This window comes from Fusarium coffeatum, assembly GCF_003316985.1.
Source record: "Fusarium coffeatum strain FIESC_28 chromosome Unknown BRIP53273_contig_88, whole genome shotgun sequence".
Classification (NCBI taxonomy): Eukaryota; Fungi; Ascomycota; class Sordariomycetes; order Hypocreales; family Nectriaceae; genus Fusarium; species Fusarium coffeatum.
In genome coordinates this window covers 208079-229661 of record NW_022157883.1, presented here as the reverse complement: position 1 = coordinate 229661, position 21583 = coordinate 208079, and the positions used below count along the sequence as shown (strand labels likewise).

Genomic DNA, 21583 nt, shown 5'->3' with positions numbered 1-21583 from the left:
ACCATGTACCATCTATTTCGGCCTCGGCTCTGTACATAAAATCCGTTAGGTTGGGCTAGACTGACAGATGACTCGGCATGGCGTGGGGAATGGATGTAACTCTCCCGCACCCGTCCTGTCCTGTATGTACCGAGAAATTCCTACACCCCCAGTACATTGCTTAGAATTGATGCCCCGTCCGCTGTAAGAAGTGAAATGTCAGCACCTGCACGCACGGTCTTTAGGCTCGTGCTAGCACTAGCAGCCCTAGAGCATCTCATCATTCATCGCGATAAGTAACGGGGCCGGTAACTGTGGCGGGCGGACATACCGTCAGTTAGAGCCTCCATCGCACTTATCGCATCAGATCGACTGCGAAGTCCGAGTGTAAAATCTGCGTCATAGCTCGATGTGTTTGTCCCTCTGATGCACAGAAAATGTCTCAACAATTGACACAATGATTCGTGTCTGGGAATCAGAGTCACGGTTAGCCACAAGAGCTGAAATGAACTGTGCTGTACAGAGTACTGTACCACGTAACAAACAAGCAGCACAGAGGACAAACCTGCGCCACAGATACCTCCGGCAGCCAAGATGCTATTGCCGTCAGTCGTTCAGGTCCCAGTCTTGGCTTCACCCTGAAAGAGCAAGACATTCAAGGGATGGCTGCCGTTTACCGTCTCGGCGTCTCTCTACGTACCTCGTAAAGTACCAGATACGTCTATGGGTGATACCCTTTTGAGTAATGCGATAAACTCTGTGACATCAGTGACAGAGCGCTAGGGTTGTTGTCGATATTTCCCTCTAAGTGGACGGGACTCCTCTAAAAGGGATTAAGACAGTGAAAATTACCCGCCCCCGGATGTTTCTGGGGCTGCACGGAGCCTGTGATTGGAGTTCCGGTGGAGATGCTCCGGATAATGCAGCCAAGCCCATGACATATCCTTAATCCCATCGGCGATTAGGGATGATCAAACGAGGATTTTCGTAATTTGTAACCTCGTGGCTCATCTATAACCTGTTATTTCCCCCATTAATTATTTCATCCAAGCCTTTTTGTGGTCAGAAACAGTATCTGAATCGCTCAGGGGTCTTTTTCATTTCAAATAACAAGTTTAAATTATTACCAGCGCATTGAATTGACGTCAATCAGCGAATCGAGTACATCGGAACTAACAACGGCGAACTAATTGGCCGTGAATAATTTGAAATGGTCACCCAAGCAAATGGAAAGTTCTCGTATCTGCTAGGCCTGTCTCTTATTGTGCAAGTCAAGTTCTAGGCTCCTTCTTTTTTCCCTTTATTAATAGCGAGGTTGGCTCCACTTGATTGAGTCTTGTCGTGCCGTTCCCGCACTGACCATTTTGACCCAGCAAAGCGGGAGACACAAAACAAGCCTCGCTACGTCATAGTCTTGGGCTTCGCTCATGTCACTCCAGGGCCTCTAACGTCACGAAACAGTTTTGGTTGGATAAACCAGGTTTTACAATATCTCGGCGTCTTCTGTTGACATTCATGCATAGACTACTGCCTACTGTATCAATTCATCGCAGAGAAGGTCACTCACTGATTGCTAAACCTGCTTTTGTTTTTTGTTCTCTCCTCTCTTGTCTACTCAGCTCTCAAGCGGCTCAGTGTCAAATCTCACTTGAGCTCGTCATTTTAGTAGTAATTGGGCCCAGCAACAAACAACTAGACTCTATCAACCGCCCATCAGCAAACTATCTCTTTTTCTATTCATTTTGATCAGCATTCTTCTTACCAACCCAGCCAATCCTTGCTTCCATCATATTATCGCGCTTACAGAACAAGCAAACCAAACAACGTGTTGTACCGCACACGAAGGAACTCCCCACCGCTTCTCTATTCCGTCGCAGCCGGGTCTCGTCTTGGCTTGTAGCTCTTTGGCTTCTGGTTGCTTGTGCCTCCTCACAGTCTTCTCTTTGGAGGTTCTCTCCTTCCCCCTCTCCCCTACAGTACAGTAGTAGCCCGCTGGCTGCAGTCTCACCCCAAGGTCTCAAGCTGGGACCACTCCCTTCCCTCTCCCCCTCCTCTCTATAATCAAATCTGATATGGAGACTGAGGCCACCCCCTCTGAGTCACGACCAACCACCCCGGAACCTCCGGGCTATGTGAATCCTCTCGAGTCCAGCTCTCGATGGTACCTGATCGCTCGTGCCCAAGCCATTCGTTCCGCTGCAAGTTTGGGTTTCAGCATCGCCAATCGTACTGAACCTCCTGCACCATCGCCTACGCGAGACATTTGGCTGGATGCCACGCTATCAAAGGCAGCCCCCAGCCGCAGCGACCGCGCCAAGACTAAGATCAAGGCCGAAGTATGGGTACCGCCCCGTCCCGCTCTCGGCGCCCGAGCTGCCGTTATAAACTTTCACGGCGGCGGTTGGATCCTCGGCCAGGGTACTGACGATGCCCGATGGGCCGGAGCTATCATGGCCAACTTGGATGCAGTTGTCTTTACTGTCAACTACCGTCTAGCGCCTTCGTGTCCCTTTCCAACTCCCATTGAGGATTGTGTGGATGCTGTTCTCCAAATCAAGCATCGCGCTGCCGAGTTTGGTATTGACCCTGAACGCATTATCCTTTCGGGATTTTCCGCTGGGGCCACAAATGCCATAGCAAGCTGGCTCATTCTCAACGACCCTGACCGTTGGGGCTACAAATTCCCCATCGAACCTCCGAAGATTGCCGGTATAACGCTCTACTACCCCGTTCTAGATTGGACCATATCCCGTCCCGAGAAGCGACTCACATGCTCAAAGCCCGAGTTCACCTTACCCAAGGGTCTCACGGATCTGATTGATGCTTCGTTCATCTACCCAATCATTCCCCGAGAGCAACGGTCTGATCCACGGCTGTCACCGGGTCTGATGGAGGATGAGATGCTGAAGAAGCTTCCGCCAATCCATCTGGTCCTGTGCGAGTATGACATGCTTCTCGCTGAAGGTCTTAAGTTCGCCAATCGCCTCAAGGCTCACGAGAAGAAGTTCACGTTGCGCATTGTCGAAGGCGAGAGACACGCCTGGGATTGTCCACCGCCCATGACTCCAAAAGAGAGTGTTATGGTAGAATACCAAGAAGCCGTTGAGAATATGGCCAGTTGGTTTGGAAAGAAGTGCGAGACTGACACAAACTCGCTGCGATCCATGAAACTCAAGCGCGCAGTTTTCAAACGACCCAAATATCTTTCTTACAATACCTGGTCCGGGTGGTAGTGGCTTCTGGCAGGACTTTCGGTCGTTGTTACTGTGATGATATTTCTTTCCCTTCTTTACATTTCTACTAAGCGAGGCGCTTCATCCAATTGATCAGACAAGAGCTGGCAAGACATAAAGAGAGTGCGCGGTCAGGCTTTGGATTGTACATAATCTGTTTTCGGAGCGAATTAAATGCATATAGACATCAATAAAACCAGCCCACAGCATGATTTCAGGAACGCGTGGCAGTGCAAGTTTTAAGGGTCTTAGAAGCAATCGCCAAGTTCATGATCGTCAGCCACTTGTCAACTCAATTGAAGAGAAGCATTCTTGGAACCTTCAACGGCGGGTATCTCGCTAAACAACCTTCGGCATTTAGTTCCTTGGTTTGTTCATCAGTTCCACCCCAAGGTGTAAGCGAAAGTATAGAGAACCAGGTACTTGAAATTTTGCGAAAGATACTTTGCCAAGGTCTCGGGGTCCTCCCGGAAGCGTCGGAAGTACAGTAGGGTCCTAGACCCTGAGATTGGACAATGAAGATACAGACGTCCATGTGGCTTTTGGAGCATGAATCGTATTGGCTGGGAGGGATGATGTCTTTCGCATATGCTTTTGTCTCTCATTTCTCGTCATCGTGAAAGCATTTAGTGTTTTAGGGGACTCTCAGCTTAGACTAGTCTCGCCTTACAAACAACATGCGGAGAGGAGATGACATACGGAGTACCCTTGGTCAGCTGCTTATCTTTTGCATCTATGCATTAGTAGCTTAATGAATGTTTCATAAGGGTGTGACTGAGACTGGATTTTTTTCATCGGGGTTTTGGACATTGCAAGATGCCGTGCTGTTTTACCGTTCGGACAGTCCGACATTCCCGGTGAATGACAAGCCGCGGAATGGTGCCGTTACTAGTGACGATATATCAGGAGATATTGCAAAGTTCAACTGGATTGTATGTCTTCTACTACCAGTGATGGCAATTTTTGTTGTTGGATCGTCAACTTAATTAAGTCTTCAACCACTTGGTCTCACTCAGCGCTATAAATAAGCTCAATTCCTCTATTTCTGAAAAGGCTGATCGTCACGCATCAACCCCAGAGATCGGCTTTTATGACTTTCCCATGCCGTCAACCGTGGAGTAATGATTGTGATCCTTACTCTCATGGCCGTGAGGGTGTGCTCGGCTCCAAATTGTCGAATTTGCTAAAACAGACTGGTATGTAATCCTGGCGATCTTTGGAGGATCATGACATAACCCTCAGCCACTTCATGATAATGTTGTGTGGCGCTTTCTGATCGACGGTCGTGGCTTGACTCGTAAAGCAAGCTTGAAATTATGGTTGTGGTTGGTTGACAAATCGTGATTTGAGTGTCCGATCTACCAAAAGCACAATGTGGTCAGTTCTTATCATGATGACAGAAGTCATGATGATCATTAGTTCATTATCGGTAGAAATCCGAACCGACCTATGTCTATCGCCTAACCTGGAGCATGTTAATGATACATACAGTAACGGCACCTGGTCAATCTTCGTACACGAGAACTGCATATCCAGGGTAGACAAACTTCACTGATATATAGAACAAGGAACAGTGGATGAAATTGATAGTCATGTAAATATGTATTCGTTTTCGTTATCGTAATATGGGAAGATGGTTGATTATAGCCATCTTCCACAGGTCTCTCTCTGTAGGATAGCCTCTCAATACTGATGCATCCGAGCAAAGTCGTGTTTCTCCAACTTGTGACTGTCGTCACTTCAGTCTTGCCATATTGGCAGGCAACAAGTACGCCAACACTTTTTTATATGATATGTTGTTTACCACTTAGCCTCAGGGCCATTAATAAACTTGCGAAGGATGCTGACGACCTTCGTGAAAGAAGCAAGGTAGGCCTTGAGCTCTTCCTGAACCTGGTCAGGGTTCTCGCCGAGCTTGGCGTAGAAGTCCTTTCGGTAGGGAACAGCGGACATAGCGGCGCTGAAGATGGGCTTGACCATGAAGCCGTGGTGGGGCTTCAGGGTGTTGCCGTAGGCAGCGCGGAAAGAGTCAGCAAGCTCCTCCTCCTGCTTGGCGACGTTGTTCTCAAGACCCTGGCAGGTGAAGTCAAGGCCTCTGCAACATTGTTAGCAGTTGCTGTATATCTTCAGAGGGGTAATTCATACCGGACGAGCCAGAGGCAACCCTCGGTGGCAGTGTGCTTGCCGGTCTTGAGCTCATTGCGGACGAGGTCCTGGACAGTGCCGGACTCAGCAGGAGCGGCAGCCTGGCGGGCACGGAGCTTCTGTAGATGAGTTGTCAGATATATGATCGGAGACGAATGTTGTCGATAGCATGGCTTGCTGTCGTGCAACAGATGAGGGAATCGTGACGAACCTCGACGTTGCCAAGGATATCCTTCTTGACGGGACCGAAAGCAACACCACCAATGGCGTCTAAGAGAAAACATAGTTAGCATCATTGGACCCTCTCATGATGTCTGAGACATTGTCATACCGAAGATGGTGGTCAGGGACTCGGAAGCCTCAAGGAACTCGGTGGTAGAGACAGCCTCGCCGTTGGCCTCATCGACAGGGACGTCGGCGAAAGATCGCTTGAGGGACTGGACAATAGTGCCACCGGGGGGGTACGCAGCAGTAGACATGATGAATGATGATGGAGATGAGATGAATGGAAAAAGAAAGTTGAAGATTTGTTGGATGGGAAGAAGTAGATAAAGGAGATCTGGAGAGATGTTGTTGAAGCGGTCAAGCTGAGCTGTCCCTTTGCGGGTAGGTACAGGCAATAGCAGTACAGGAGGGGTCTAGCTCAGGGGACCTAGGGAGGGGCAACGCGGCGAAAGAGGGGCAGTTGTACAGTGCATATAGATAAGATAAGAGCTCGGATGCATGCAGGTCAAAGATGGAAGTTGAAGCAACTATGCTATACGTATCAGAAGAGAACACTTGAAACAAGTGCAGATATGCATGATGCTAATTGCATGCATGATATTGGCAAACCTAGTCGAAACTTTACTCAACTCGATACATCTTTGAATCATTTCGGCTTACCGTCTCGAGATGCAGGGACCGTTATTCACACTCGACACTGTGTTTCGGGGCCTGGATTTAGTTGTTCCGTCGACCGCTAGAAACCCCACGTTCTTCCATTGGATGTCGATCAACTTGTCAAATGGCGGAGTGTAGAGTCGAGACCTCAACAGATGGTACGAGTTGGGCAAAACTTCAGATGAGAGAGAATTGCTGGATTCTCAGGGGCGACTCGTATACAATGCCCACTTGCTGAAATGTTGCCGTGTTGTATTAGCTTACGACGCTTCCAGGCGGGTCGAGCTTGGGCCATTGGTTCTGCCATGAGCTCTCCATTTCAAGCTCGAGACTGCCAGTAGGGTAGATGCACACCCAACTTCGCCATGAATTCCTTGGGCGTCAACACAATTGCAAGACAGCACTCAGAAAGTATAGTAGACAATCTCGTACATTTTTGACATCGGAGAATAATTGGCGTTTAGGACCAATTTAACTTCAAACCCTCACAGAATATGTTCACAGTCCCTGCAAGATGTATTTCAGGTTTCATCTCAGAAATCAACGATTGTCAGTGTCACCAGACAAGACATATGCATTTATTCCTCTCTGCTCTTCGTTCTTCCTTCAACCACTGTCATGAGCAATGATACTTGATGGAGTTTCTCTCGCGTCAGTCTCCAGAACAATGACCTGCACTTCATTCCATCTATTCTAGACCAGAACTGTAACAAACCGTCGAGATCAAGCCCGCTTGAAAGAATTTGGGATAGTAATTTATCCGAGCTACGAAAAGAACAAGAGATGGTTAGAGTAGCGGTTAAAGAAAGCAAGTTGCTCAGATTGACCAATGTCGCTTGAGTTCAATTGAGGCTGGACCAATCAAGGCTCAAGATGGCACAATCAAGATGGTGAACCTGGTATTAGTGGTTGTGAAACTTGGTTGAAGTGAGTCGAACAGACCACAACTTGCCGATTCGGAAACTGCATCGAACCAGGAACATGTTCACTTTGAACGGTTGTGGAAGCTATACCGTCTATTGGTAAGAAGTTGGGTTACATTAGCCGCATCCTAAGCTTCTACTGGCTGACACCATGCAATGCGCTGAGTGCTTCAGAGCCTCAGCAGGGGAAAGCAAGCGATATTCGGCCCAACAACAGCATAAGGTAAGGATTGTCAAGGGCAATCAATTGATGTTTAAGTTTGTAATTTTTAGCTTGAAACATGGAACTAACGGCTGATCACGAACTTTTGTGATACGCGAAAAGACGGGATATAGCTTCTGACGTCATCAACTATAAACTAAAGGTCAAGACCAAGACGGGAGATGAGAGACTGAAATGGCTTGACTGGTTCTTGTCATGTTTAGAGTTAAAACGCAAGCTTTTTCTTGTCGTTGCTTGTTCTTTCCTAGTCCTTGCAGATTAAAGGGAATAAAAAGCTTCGTATTCTGGGCCTTTGAGATAATTGGCTCGTTGATATTCAGCCCTGTGCGTAGCCCATTACGCGTTTCGCTTGATGTGTGCGGGTCATGACGGATGCCGTGATCTTGTTTAGCTTGGCCCGAGGCTTGCATTAAGAGGATCTTTGGCTGTTGAAAGAGGAGAAGTCCTGTTACATCCAATCCAAGACTTCTTTCGCGCCGTCTCGCCGGCTTGGCGCTTGTTTCTTGTCTTTGCTTTGCTTTGAGCTTGGCTTGGCTTGTCGATGACATCGCTACTTTCTTAAGAAGCTTGTTTGTACCTAGGGATACTGCAGTTTGATCTATCATGAGCTTGGCTTTTTCGTTTTGGGTTGTCGCGTGAGAGTAGTCCCTTGTAAAGCCAAGCCCTTTCGAAAACTCACTCATCCATCCACTCTCTGTACAAGACCAAGTCATTGTCACTCATCCTCGTGCATTCCTGTCTCCCCTCCTCTCTCCCTTCTTTCGTCTTACTACCCCTCCAATCGATTTCCCCTCATTGAATCTCACCAGCCCCTCATATTTTCTCTCCGATCGATCTGCCACGAGAGACCCTGCGCAGAGCGATCTGAGCGCTGGCAATCTGCTCTCTCATTAGACGACCTAAGTGAATTGCTGGGCCTCTGCGAAAATGGGGGAACACAAGCGCACCGAGTCGTTGCTTGACAAGCTCAAGATCAGCGACGGTCTTCACGATGCGAAAGTTCATTTGGTTCACCAAAAGTTAGTAATTATAAGCTGTATTGGAATTTCCAGTCTCTAACTGTATTTGTAGACATAAAATTGGCAAATTGGCAAACCTGGTATGCTGCGCGCTCCCCAATTACTTATGTCGCATTGTCGCGATCGCACGACCGAATTGCTTCCTCGAACCATGAAGCTTACACAATGATTTTAGTTCAATCGAAACCATAGACACGATGAAGAGCACGAACAGCGTTGTGACGAGAAGCGCACCGCTATTTGCGAGCAGAATCGCTACAAATCTTACTTCCCTATGCGTGCTGGTAACCGTGTGAAGTGGTATGTCAATTGGTCTTATCCTTGCGCCAAAAACTAACTTTGCAGGTATGTTGATGGTAGAGACTACTTCTGGGCTGTCTCTATCGCGCTCGAAAACGCCAAAGAAACTATATACATTGCCGACTGGTGGCTGTCACCCGAACTCTTCCTCCGCCGTCCTGCCTACAAGGAGCAGGAGTTTCGATTGGACAAGATTATAAAGCGAAAGGCCGAACAGGGAGTTCAAATCTATGTCTCTGTATACAAGGAGGTTGAACAGGCCTTGACGTGCAATTCAGCTCATACCAAGCATGCGCTGAGGAAGCTCTGTCCTAAAGGCAGCCCCGGATATGGAAACATCCATGTTGGCCGACATCCTGATCATAATGTTTTCGAAAACTTTGGGTGAGTTAAGAAACATTGTTTTATTGCGTGGCTTTGGTTGAGGTTGTGATGCCTGCGCGCGACTCGGCATCTCCCCAACTCTCACCACCCTGGTCATGTTACCTTTTACTAACGCAATTGTTAGCGACATGACTTGGTACTGGGCTCATCATGAGAAGTTCATTGTCATTGATTACGAAATCGCTTTCGTTGGTGGTCTCGATCTCTGTTTCGGACGATGGGATAACAACCAACACCCTCTTGCCGACATCCACCCTACTGACGTACGCGACGAGATCTGGCCAGGCCAGGACTTTAACAACAATCGTATTATGGACTTTCAAAACGTTGAAAGCTGGCAGGACAACGAATTGAGCAAGGCTGACTTCGGGCGCATGCCCTGGCACGATGTGGCGATGTGTATCCAAGGTATGTCCACCATTCAACACCAAAACTTCTCCAGAACTCCCAGAACTCCCAGATCTGACTCAAATGAAGGCCCTACGGTATATGATGTAGCGGAACACTTCACCCTTCGCTGGAATTTCGTAAAGCGTGATAAATATAAAAGAGATGAAAGATTCGACTGGTTGACGATGGAGGGTCGCGAGGGCGAGGACGAGGACCTCATTGGAGTCCAGCGCCCTAAACACCCAGTTGGAGAATACGTCAAGCACCCAATCACTCCTTTAAGCACCAAGGGACTGAATGACGTGGGAGGCACTGTTAATTGTCAAATTGTGCGGTCGAGCGCTGACTGGAGTCTCGGCATCTTGACGGACCACAGTATCCAGAACGCCTACATCGAGATTATTTCAAAGGCCCAGCACTACGTTTACATCGAGAACCAGTTCTTCATCACTGCAACTGGTGATCAACAGGCTCCGATCAAAAATCAGATTGGTCGTGCCATTGTCGACGCCATTGTCCGCGCCGCCAAGGAGGAGCGCAAGTTCCGCGTTATGGTTCTCATCCCCGCAATTCCTGGATTTGCTGGTGATTTACGAGAGGAAGCTGCTACGGGCACGCGTGCTATCATGGATTACCAGTACAAGTCTATTTGTCGGGGTGAGGACTCCATTTATGGACAGTGTCGCGCTCAGGGCGTAGACCCCACAAAGTACATCTTCTTCTTCAACCTCCGATCATACGATCGTCTTAACAAGACGCCTGGTATCATCAAGGCGGAGAAGGATACAGGTGTAAGCTACCAGCAAGTCCAACGTGCTGAAGCCGAAGAGATCATGGGTGAAGGAATCCACGGTTCTTACAATGTGGGCGGCTCGGGCTCGGAGTCTGAGGGAGATGAACACATGCACCGCGACAAAGATAAGAAAGAACTTGATGAAGATATCAAGAAGATATTCGAGGCGCGAAAGAAGTTCGAGGCTGCCCTGCCCCAGGAGTCTGTCCACACAACATCCTCAGTCGCCCATCACGCGATGGCTAGTACTGGTGATGGCGTAGGACTCAAGGAGGAGCCCTGGTTCGAGGAAGACCCTGAATCTGAGGTCAAGAACTGGATCCAAGAGGAACTCTACATTCATGGAAAGCTCTTGCTCGTTGACGATAGAATCGCCGTTTGCGGAAGCAGTAACCTCAACGACCGAAGTCAACTTGGTGATCACGACAGTGAACTGAGTGTCGTCATGGAGGATACTCGCATGATTCCCAGTGTTATGAATGGCCAGCCTTACGAGGCCGGCTACCATGCGGCCACACTGCGCCGCTATCTCTGGCGCGAACACTTGGGACTCCTTCCCCCACAAGAGCACGACGCATCCAACGACATTAACGCCATGCCCGTCAATGTTAACCCTGAGAATAACATTCATGATCAGGATGAATCTTACAAGTTTGTTGAGGATCCGCTCAGCGACGAACTTTGGGAGATGTGGACTGGTCGAGCAGACAAGAACACTCTTCTCTACCGACATCTCTTCCACGCCGATCCCGACGATCACAGTAAGTTACTCCATTTATTATCCTTTATTCTTCCACGCACCAGGAAGATACAATGCCCCCTTTCCCCTTTGAATCCGTTCCTTCCTCTTTCGTGAACGACATATGATTACCCGCGTGTCTTCCCGCTGCGGGACCCACAGTTACCCTTTAACCTTCTTCAACCCAATTCTAACCAAGACTTCCACTTCTGGCAACCCATCCACGTTAAATCGTGCCTTCCCAAATATTCTGATACATGACTAACACTCCTCAAGTCAAAACCTTCGAAGATTATGACCAGTACTTGCCACCCAAGGGCGTTAAAGCCGGCCACATCTTTGACCTCTTCCAATTCCCCAACGACGTGAAGGATAAGCTAGCACAGATTCAAGGACACCTGGTCTGGTTCCCTCTGAAGTTCCTCGAGGATGCCGAGATGGCCGAGTGGGGACTTCAAGTCAACGCTGTCACCGAGTCTATTTACACGTAGTTTGAGTCTTTGGATACGGACAAAAGGAATGGATTGAGTCGGAACATATCACGAATAATGGACACCTTGTTATTGGCGTTTAATTTAGTAATAATGAAATATCTCTATGCTTTCTTGTTATGCGGTTTGAAGTACTTGGATCGATATGTAAAGGTGTGAACATCCTGGACGTGAGAAGAGTGCAGTCTTTGTGACGATCACACGAAGATAGGTCGCAAAGCTGTTCTCCGAGGTTGGCATTTAAGGGGGTATTGGATCATGTAAAGGAGTCCGAGAATTAAGATCTTGCAATCCGACTTTGTTTAAGCATTGACTACATTGCAAGGGTGGTTCCGAGGGTGAGTCCGAGCTCATATATTTTATACGAATGTAAAGGTAGGAATAGGGTTAATACCGGGGCATAGCCTCAACCAAAGCCACTATAGATCGAACCGAGACGACCCAATAATAGTGAAACGTGGTAACGGCATTCAAAGTAATTGCGGCTGATATAAGAAGAAGTGCATAATTAGTCTCGATGGCTGAGAAGATAAGCCAAGCGTTTTATCTTAGCAATTGTAGCTAATGTGAGTGATTGATTGAAGCACATGTCAGAGATCGGAGTTCACGGCGGTCTATAAACTCCGGTCGAGGTGGGGTGATGTGATCTACAACGCCGACGGGCCTTAGAGCCTCAGACGTTATCTTAGCGACGACAATCACGGACGAGATGCCTAATAATCGTATTTGAATCAGCTTGCTTGGACTTCTTTACGCATTGATATTTCTCAACGGTCTCAGGGGGTAGGTATCCGTAGTGGAGGAGTCAAGGAGTTGAAGTTGGAGTAGTCTCTCCAACTATGAAGGTCAGGCTCCATGAACTAACAGGCTGGTCTACGTCGACCAAAGTAAATTAAATGATTTTGTTATCAAGATCAAACCAACGCATACGAATAGTCTCCGAGATGGATACGTATTTGATCCGCTTCAACAATGAATTGTCCCTTTATTCCCACCTCCGTTGGGGACGGGATTGAATCATAGCGTTTTCGCCGCTAGACGGGATTCGGTACCGGATCAAAAGGTGGATCTTGGCGGTTTCGGCCGAGGCACAGCAAAAGACTCGAGTTTATCACAGAAACGGCATTACTACCAAGTTCAGCGACTTGATGCAATGCATCTCCTGCCATTGGTCAATCCACACGGCACTTGATACGGACGGGGCCGGACTTTGACCCAGCATTTTTAAAAGTTTTGGTCCATGTAGCTTGCTAGGCTTGTTACTCCGTCGGTATCGGTATAGGCCGCGTTAGTATGACGTTTAGTAGTAGCTACTCATTATTAACAGAATATAAAGGAGATCCATATCTTGTTCCATAAGAATGTCTGATTACTGATAATCTGCAATACGAAACTCTGCCTCTTGATCGCCCTTTCCCCTCATCAGTTCATGCCAACGCATCATACACTAACCGAAGAGGATTAAGAAACTTTTCATCAGACGCCAAGGCTCACTCGGGCTTCAGCTTTGATCTTCATTCATAGGAAACGACCTTTCCACATCTTCAGCTTTCATCAACACACACACAATGGCTGAATCAGAACCTATCCCCGAGCCTCCTGGCTACCCTCTCATTGGAAACTTGGGAGAATTTAAGACGAATCCACTCAATGACTTGAACCGTCTGGCCGACACATACGGTAATTGATCTCCCACTTTACTTTTGACCGCCACTAACTCTTGGAAAGGTCCCATTTTCAGACTGCATCTTGGATCAAAGTCACCCATTTTTGTCGGAAGCAACGCTTTTATCAACGAAGTTTGCGATGAGAAACGCTTCAAAAAGACACTCAAGTCGGTTCTGAGTGTATGTGATTCTTCTTGTGGCTATTGGGCTTCACTAACCTCAGTAGGTCGTTCGAGAAGGTGTTCATGATGGTCTTTTCACAGCATTCGAGGAGGAGCCCAATTGGGGCAAGGCACACAGAATCTTGATTCCTGCCTTTGGACCTCTGAGCATCAGAAACATGTTCCCAGAAATGCACGAGATTGCCAATCAATTGTGCATGAAGATCGCCCGTGTTGGCGCTCATACACCAATTGATGCTAGTGACAACTTCACTCGTCTAGGTAAGTAATTGCAGATTAACATTCTCAATGTTCTCAACTGACATCCTCAGCACTCGATACCCTGGCTCTATGTGCCATGGACTTCCGTTTCAACTCATACTACAAGGAAGAACTGCACCCTTTTATCGAGGCAATGGGTGATTTCCTCCTCGAGTCAGGAAATAGAAATAGGCGACCTGCTTTCGCTCCCAACTTTCTCTACCGTGCAGCCAACGAAAAGTTCTACGCCGACATTGACCTCATGAAATCAGTAGCAGACGAAGTTGTCGCAACACGAAAGCAGAACCCCAGCGACAGAAAGGACTTGCTCGCTGCTATGCTCGAGGGAACTGATCCCCAAACAGGCGAGAAGCTGTCCGACGAGAACATCACCAACCAACTCATCACATTCCTTATTGCTGGTCATGAGACAACCTCCGGCACTCTCTCTTTTGCCATGTACCACCTTCTCAAGAACCCAGACTGCTACAGCAAGCTCCAGAAGGAAATCGACGAGGTCATTGGTCGCAACGCCGTCACCGTGGAACATCTCACCAAGCTCCCCTATCTCAGCGCCGTCTTGAGAGAAACACTCCGAATCAGCTCTCCCATTACCGGCTTCGGCCTCGAGGCCATCGAGGATACCTTCCTTGGAGGAAAGTACCACATTAAGAAGGGCGAAACCGTTCTTTCTATGCTCTCCAGAGGCCATGTCGACCCCGTTGTTTACGGTCCTGATGCCAACGACTTCAAGCCCGAACGTATGCTTGACGAGGAATTCGCCAGACTGAACAAGGAGTTCCCCAACTGCTGGAAGCCTTTTGGCAATGGTAAGAGAGCTTGCATCGGAAGACCTTTCGCCTGGCAAGAATCGCTCCTCGCAATGGCTCTTCTGTTCCAGAACTTCAACTTCACACAAACCGACCCCAACTACGAATTGAAGATTAAGCAGAACCTCACTATCAAGCCTGACGGGTTCTTCTTCAACGCTACTCTGCGACACGGTATGACACCAACAGAGCTTGAGGGCCAATTGGCTGGAAAGGGAGCCGCTACTAGCATCGCCTCTCACCACAAGGCCTCTGCAACTGCTGGAGCTAAGGCCAACAACGGAAAGCCCATGGCCATTTACTACGGCTCCAACAGCGGTACCTGTGAGGCTCTGGCCAACAGACTTGCTTCAGACGCCGCTGGCCATGGCTTCAACGCATCAATCGTCGGTCCCTTGGACCAGGCCAAGCAGAACCTCCCCGAGGATCGACCTGTCGTCATTGTCACAGCTTCCTACGAAGGACAACCGCCTTCCAACGCCGCCCACTTCATTAAGTGGATGGAGGATCTCAGCGGAAATGAGATGGAGAAGGTCAATTACGCAGTCTTTGCCTGTGGTCACCACGACTGGGTTGACACCTTCCACCGAATCCCTAAGCTTGTCGATGCTACGCTTGAGAAGCGAGGTGGTACTCGCCTTGTTCCCATGGGTAGTGCCGACGCTGCTACCAGTGACATGTTCAGTGACTTTGAAGCCTGGGAGGATTCCGTTCTCTGGCCTGGCCTGAAGGAGAAGTACAATGTCACAGATGATGAGGCAAGTGGACAAAGGGGTCTCTTGGTCGAGGTGACAACACCACGAAAGACCACTCTCCGACAAGATGTTGAGGAAGCCCTGGTTGTTTCTGAGAGGACCCTGACAACGTCCGGTCCTGCCAAGAAGCACATTGAGATCCAGCTTCCTTCAGGAATGACCTACAAGGCTGGTGATTACCTCGCCATTCTTCCCCTGAACCCCAAGACGACAGTATCAAGGGTCTTCCGACGATTCTCTCTGGCTTGGGATTCTTTCTTGAAGATTCAATCCGATGGACCTACCACTCTGCCTACCAACGTGGCTATTTCCGCATTCGACGTGCTCAGTGCTTACGTGGAACTGTCGCAGCCAGCAACTAAGAGGGTATGTTTATCTGTCACCGACTTGCGAGCCCTGCTAACATTTCTAGAACATCCTTGCCCTTGCTGAAGCCACCGAAGACAAGAAGACTATCCAGGAACTCGAGAGACTTGCTGGTGATGCTTACCAAGACGAAGTATCCGCTAAGAAGGTATCGGTTCTGGACTTGCTTGAGAAGTACCCAGCTGTTGCTCTTCCCATCAGCTCATATCTCGCCATGCTTCCTCCTATGAGAGTACGACAATAGTATGTCCCCCCTAACCAACGCTTGCAAGAAATCATGCTAACAGCGCCAGCTCTATCTCTTCATCACCCTTCGCCGACCCCAGCAGACTCACCCTCACATACTCTCTCCTCGACGTCCCCTCACTTTCCGGCCAAGGCCGTCACGTTGGCGTTGCCACAAATTTCCTCTCACAGCTTGTTGCTGGCGATAAACTCCACGTCTCAGTTCGCGCTTCCAGTGCCGCCTTCCACCTTCCTGCTGACCCCGAGACCACTCCCATCATCTGTGTCGCCGCAGGAACAGGTCTCGCTCCCTTCCGCGGCTTCATCCAAGAACGCGCTGCCATGCTTGCCGCCGGCCGTAAGCTGGCTCCCGCTCTTCTCTTCTTCGGCTGTCGCGACCCTGAAATCGATGACCTCTACGCCGAAGAGCTAGCACGCTGGCAGGAGATGGGTGCGGTCGATATCCGTCGCGCCTACTCTCGTGCCACCGAGAAGTCTGAAGGTTGCAAGTACGTCCAGGACCGCATTTACCATGATCGTGCAGATGTTTTCAAGGTCTGGGATGAGGGTGCCAAGGTTTTCATCTGTGGAAGCCGCGAGATTGGCAAGGCTGTTGAGGATGTTTGTGTTCGTCTTGCCATGGAGAGGGCGGCAGAAACACCGGAAGGAAAGGGCGCGACAGAAGAAAAGGCAAGGGCTTGGTTTGAGAGGAGCAGAAACGAGCGTTTCGCTACAGATGTGTTTGATTAAGTGTTTTCTTATTCGATAGTTCTTGACGGCAGGATAGCTGTTTAATTTGCACTCTTTCTCTTTCGGTGTTATCTTCAACTATCTAATTCTAAGACGTGTTCAACATCCTCAAAATCTCCCCGTAAAGTGGTTTCTCCAGGTCAGAGTTAATATGTAGAAGTTGCACACTGTACGCAGTTTCTTCTTCTTCGCCCACAAGGACACGACGACTGGATACCTCCTTGTTCCATGTCTCGTGATATCAGACTCACCTTCCAATCTCATATTAGGGAAAGAAGGTATGGCTAGATACCTACTTGAGTCCCGACCCTCTGAGTGAACTCCTTCTTATCAGGAGCAGGTACTCTCCTGAACATCTCTCGTGTATCTAAGGCGCATTTCTTCTTTGTGTTATTCACCTTTACCACAGCAACAAACAACCCCAGGAAGCATCATCACGGCATCGATCAAAATGTCATTATCACTACCAACAAACGAATCGCTTTCTGTTAGTCTCAATTACCTTTTCCCCATGAACCCTCCGCTTTCTTTTCTGGAGTCGATTCTTGTCTCCGTCATCAAACGAATGGGTCCCGGGGATGTTGATTTCCGGATCTCATGCCTGGCGTCGATCGCGACTGAGAACAGAACCCTCGAGTACTTGATATGATGACCCTTGACGAACTGGTAAGTTATCCTCCACCGGACATTCTGGGAGCCGACTGACCACCTTTTATGTTTCACACCATCTGTGCAGAGTACTTGCAACGGGCATTAGAAACTTTGCTAAATCGATTTGAGAGAGATCAGTGCCTGTTTATTCATGTTCAGCACCCCAAGCGCAGAGGGCAATGTTTCTGGCGATCCCGAGCTTCAATTGCAAAACCCCCAACTTATGGCAGCACAATGGGTAGATTATGTATGTTCCCTGGGCTACAATAACGAGCGAGTTGTTACCTAGCTTCTATAAGAGCCCCATTTCCTTGTCACCAGACAGAGAGACCACAATGATCATTCGGTCAAGCGGCAGACTCAGGGTTAACATATGTAGCACAGACAGAATAAGCGATCTCAATCTTCATTTTGGTATGGGTATCGGTGATTTCCATTTATTCAATTAGCAATGCCGCTCGCAGCTCAATTCCAATCAATCCCCTGTACCCCTTCGATGAGTTCTCTATTCTATTCCATACATAAAACGTCAAGTTCATGAGTTTAGGACTTTGTTCCCAAGATCATAGTCCTGCTTCATCGTATCAAAGCGCCATGATACCCGCATGTCTTCTCCTTACCGAGACATGTCTCTCGAGTCTTCTCTCCTCTCCAATCCAGCTAGCTAGCAAACGATGGGAAATTGGGTCGTCTGGTATCGTATCCAGTGCGTTTCCTCTGAAGTGTGGGGAGTGGTGATCCTACTGCCGTCTTCCATCTCGTGGTGATCCGGTACCTGGCCCTCTGCTGAACTGGCCACGGAGCCAGCTTATGGGACCGTGGCCGCCAGTTCGAGCTTGTTGATCCGATTCAGCTGTTGATCGTCGACTGCTCTGGGAGGGACTTCTTTGTCTCATACTAGCCCCGTGCTCACTGGGAGCTCGCGCACGGGGGCTTGTGGGTGAGTGCGAGCTGCGGCGCTGAAGTCGAGAAGTGTCGTAACTGAACCCAGATGTTGTGGCGCGATCTCGCTCACGCTCGTTTTCTCGATCTCTCTCTTCTCGCTGCGTTGAGATATTTCGAAATACCTCGTTAAGACGGCTCTGACCGTGGCTGGGGGGCCGTGAGTAACGCACCGGGCGCGAGTGGCCATGATCATGGGAAGTCCAGTTAAAGGACTCCCAAGCTGGGTTTGATGTGGAATATGTGCGTGCTGTGAATATGCTGGGTCGGTCAGAGCTGGGCCCTGGAGCTGGCCCTTGAGCTGGCCCTTGAGATTGGCTGCCGCCATCACTGTTGTTGTTACCACTGTTACTGGCGCTTCGGTCGTTCTTTTCGATCGGCGTCCGGCAGATGGGGCATGTGTTGTGCTCCTTTAACCAAAGCGTAACACATTCTTCATGGAACCAATGGCTGCAAGGCAAGAATGCAGCCATATCGCCCTCTTTCATCTCATCGATACAGATGGTACATTCCGCCTTGCCCTCCGAGCCCAACATCTGCTTGTCAACAGGTTTGCGCTCCAAATTCCGAAGAGCTTCTTCTGTGGCTGGAGGCGCCGCGTTAGATTGGGGGTTAGCCTCCATCAGGCTAGTTATGATCCGGTCCAAAGCTTCTTGAGAGTACACTGCGTCACCATGCACAGCGCTTCCAGGAATGAAAAGGTTCAGCAGTTCATGCAGTCCTTGGTGGAGGCCTGGTGGATGACCACTAAGACCGTCCCCTCCGGCGTGTTCATGACCGGGTGGTGGTCCAATATCTCGCAATGCATTTGTAAATATACTGGTGCGCTGGTTAGCTCCCACTGTCATGGAAATGGCTGTAACCCGTAGACCCCTCGGTCCCTCTGGGCGCTGTGGAGGGGGTTGTGCGTACTCTTGGAATGCTTCTATTGACGGGGGGCCTGGCGACCCATTCTGTGTTGCGTGCATGGGGCCAGATATCACCGTTACGGTGGCTCTTCCTTGACCAAAAGGTGCGGCAAAGGTCGTCCGATATGGGCGGGGAAAGTTCTGCTCAGCAGCTCCGTGATCTCCGTGATCTCCATGTCTTTGCTCTCCTTGTTCTTCATGTTCACCATGTTCTCCGGGTCCACGAGGGAAGGATCTGTTATTACCGGGGACCTGGGCACCAAGCCCATTGAGCATGTGCACAAAGCTTTGAAGGACGGGACCATACGCAGGTTCATGATGGTGGTGCTGGTGACCGGGACCATCTAGAACGGTTCTTCGAAATACAAAGCCCTGGTTAGTGTGTTCGTCTATGTCGGCTTCTTCGGGGTCCGAATCGTAAGGGCGAAGTTCCGGTGAAGTGGAGGCTGAGGAACGGTGATCAAAGTCGCGAGGGTCATTTTCGGGATCAATCTAGATATCATGGTCAGCAAGCTGGAAACGAAAGTACAGCGGCTGCAAGGCAAGGCTTACAATCTCCGTAATCTCCCCTTGGCATTCGGGACAGGTCAGGCCATTCTCATCTCGATACCACTCGTTGGCGCAGGCATGGCAATACACTACCTCACGCCCCGCGGTCGCGTCGAGGTGGCCATGCCTTTCGACCTCGGAAGACATCTGCTGCGCTTGATTGCGCTGGTAAGCAGTCAAGGCGCTTAAACCAAGGCCAACAGCGAGGCCTGCGAGACGAAAAGCGCGCGACGCCAGACTGAAGGTTGGTCAAGAGGATGTTTGAAGTGATGGTCGATGTTATGTCGTAATAGACCAACCGCCGAAGTGCAGGAAGCTCTTACGAGAGGTCGAGATGTTAAGCTTAGCAGCACAGGTGGAGCAGCGATGTGTTAGTCAGATATCGGAGGGAAAGCAAATAATGTGTAAAAGGTCTACCCCGTCCAGGAACCAAATGAGGTTATCAAGGAAGTTAGGTGCTGCAAGGTGGTAGTCGGTTGACCTCTCTAGCTTTAGGGCGGTGGCGAACGAGATGCCCCAAAAGGTAAAGAACAACGGTGATGCAGTGCCAAGGCGAGTGTGGGACAGGCCAGAGCAGAGCAGAGTGGGATTTGAACGAAAAAGGTAAGAAACCAGAGATGAATAATGTAAAGGCAGAGCAATGTCTTGTAGGAGGAGAGTAGATAAAGTGATTCTAGGTACTGTAGGTAGTTGAGGTGAAGGAGCTGACGGTCGTGGCTTGAGCTGTTAGAAGCTAATCGATACTGGCGGAATATGATCGGAGACACGAGAGCAACCCAGGCCAGAGTCGTACCTGAATGACGACAAAGACTGAGCTTTCACGTGCAAGCAAAATTTAAATGAATTGATCGCTGAAAAGACAAACAATTTGCTCGATGATGAAAAATCGACAACAAATCGATATATCCGTAAAGAGAGGAAAATGCAGCGAAGCAAAGTACTGTAGCACACCTTCAAACCTCGAGAACAGTACAGTGCCAAAAGTGCATTGCCTTAATACTGGGGTGCTCCAGGTCATACATGAATCTAGGGTCGGTAGTGACCTCAATGGCAGCGGCTTAAAGTGGACTCGAACAGTTTAATCCTTGCGTCCACGAAGCACCCCTGGATCTGAGACTTGGACCTGAACCCCGGGACATTAGAACCTAACCTGGCAAAGAACCAGTGAACAACTCAACTCAGGAGCTCGGTGTCTTTAGATATCTTTCTTCTTCTACCTAAACCTTAAAGTCTGGCTTCTTTCTGATACTGTATCATCAAGCCTGGGCTGACATGAGGTGTGCGTTCAGAGTGTTCCATTCATGGCTGGCAAGCTGCAGGCGGGTTGTCTTTACATGTGCGACAGTTCGTCTTGGACAGCCGATGGCCAATGATTCACAGCCGAGTCATTGTGAAATGTAATCGTTATCCGCTGTGATGCATTGGCATCAGGCAGTGAAGATACGAGGCGTACTTATGAGCTACTCCAGTATTGTCCTCAAAAGCTCACCATTAATGCTCAACAGGGTGATGTGTTTCTCTGCTATTGACATCCAAGGGAGAAGACCAAAATGCTTTCCTCGGATGTCAGTCATCTTTCGTATTTAGGTTCTAATGCTTGTATTCCGTCGCCCTCTGTTCAGATGTGTACAATGAGTGAATTGCTAGCTAAGGACTCGCTAAAACTTCTTAGGCAATAGCTAAGACAGAATTTAAATGGATCACCAATATGACCTGAATGAGATATGCTTACAACAGCACAATTTGCAATTTTCTAAGCGTTTTGTCTTCTTCGGGTACGTTTATTCTGCAATCCAACACGAAGAATAACTCTGCAGAGCCTTACCCCGAGCTATCAATCTGCCTTCCACCTAGCTACAGCACAGATCGCATGAACGACACACAGCATTCTTAAGGTATGAGGCCATGGTACTCATATTATGCCTCGTGAGAGACTGTACGCATTTCCATAGAGCCATTGGGCGAGACGGGGCAATCTTTCTACGAGTCAAGTTAGGCCGCTGTAGAAGAGTACTCG

The 21583-nt window shown here is 49.0% G+C and overlaps 5 protein-coding genes across 5 annotated transcripts; 3 read left to right on the top strand and 2 right to left on the bottom strand.

Moving 5' to 3' along the window:
• Positions 1-2051: 2051 nt before the first annotated feature.
• FIESC28_04384 (uncharacterized protein) lies at positions 2052-3212 on the top strand (the record flags this gene model as incomplete). The annotated part of the gene is made up of 1 exon (XM_031158531.1): positions 2052-3212. One exon carries the CDS (start codon positions 2052-2054, stop codon positions 3210-3212), a length of 1161 nt encoding a protein of 386 aa, XP_031017476.1.
• Positions 3213-5012: 1800 nt separating this feature from the next.
• Positions 5013-5836, bottom strand: FIESC28_04383 (uncharacterized protein; the record flags this gene model as incomplete). Its single annotated transcript, XM_031158530.1, has 4 exons — positions 5013-5307; positions 5358-5476; positions 5569-5627; positions 5689-5836. The coding sequence occupies 4 exons, from the start codon at positions 5834-5836 to the stop codon at positions 5013-5015; spliced, it is 621 nt and encodes a 206-aa protein (XP_031017475.1).
• A 2476-nt stretch (positions 5837-8312) lies between these two features.
• Positions 8313-11501, top strand: FIESC28_04382 (uncharacterized protein; the record flags this gene model as incomplete). Its single annotated transcript, XM_031158529.1, has 6 exons — positions 8313-8404; positions 8457-8484; positions 8580-8704; positions 8750-9088; positions 9213-11032; positions 11287-11501. The coding sequence occupies 6 exons, from the start codon at positions 8313-8315 to the stop codon at positions 11499-11501; spliced, it is 2619 nt and encodes an 872-aa protein (XP_031017474.1).
• Positions 11502-13069: 1568 nt separating this feature from the next.
• FIESC28_04381 (uncharacterized protein) lies at positions 13070-16516 on the top strand (the record flags this gene model as incomplete). Its single annotated transcript, XM_031158528.1, has 6 exons — positions 13070-13181; positions 13230-13348; positions 13395-13611; positions 13662-15541; positions 15588-15784; positions 15835-16516. 6 exons carry the CDS (start codon positions 13070-13072, stop codon positions 16514-16516), a joined length of 3207 nt encoding a protein of 1068 aa, XP_031017473.1.
• Positions 16517-17907: 1391 nt separating this feature from the next.
• Positions 17908-19713, bottom strand: FIESC28_04380 (uncharacterized protein; the record flags this gene model as incomplete). The annotated part of the gene is made up of 2 exons (XM_031158527.1): positions 17908-19509; positions 19570-19713. The coding sequence occupies 2 exons, from the start codon at positions 19711-19713 to the stop codon at positions 17908-17910; spliced, it is 1746 nt and encodes a 581-aa protein (XP_031017472.1).
• Between the last annotated feature and the right edge of the window lie 1870 nt (positions 19714-21583).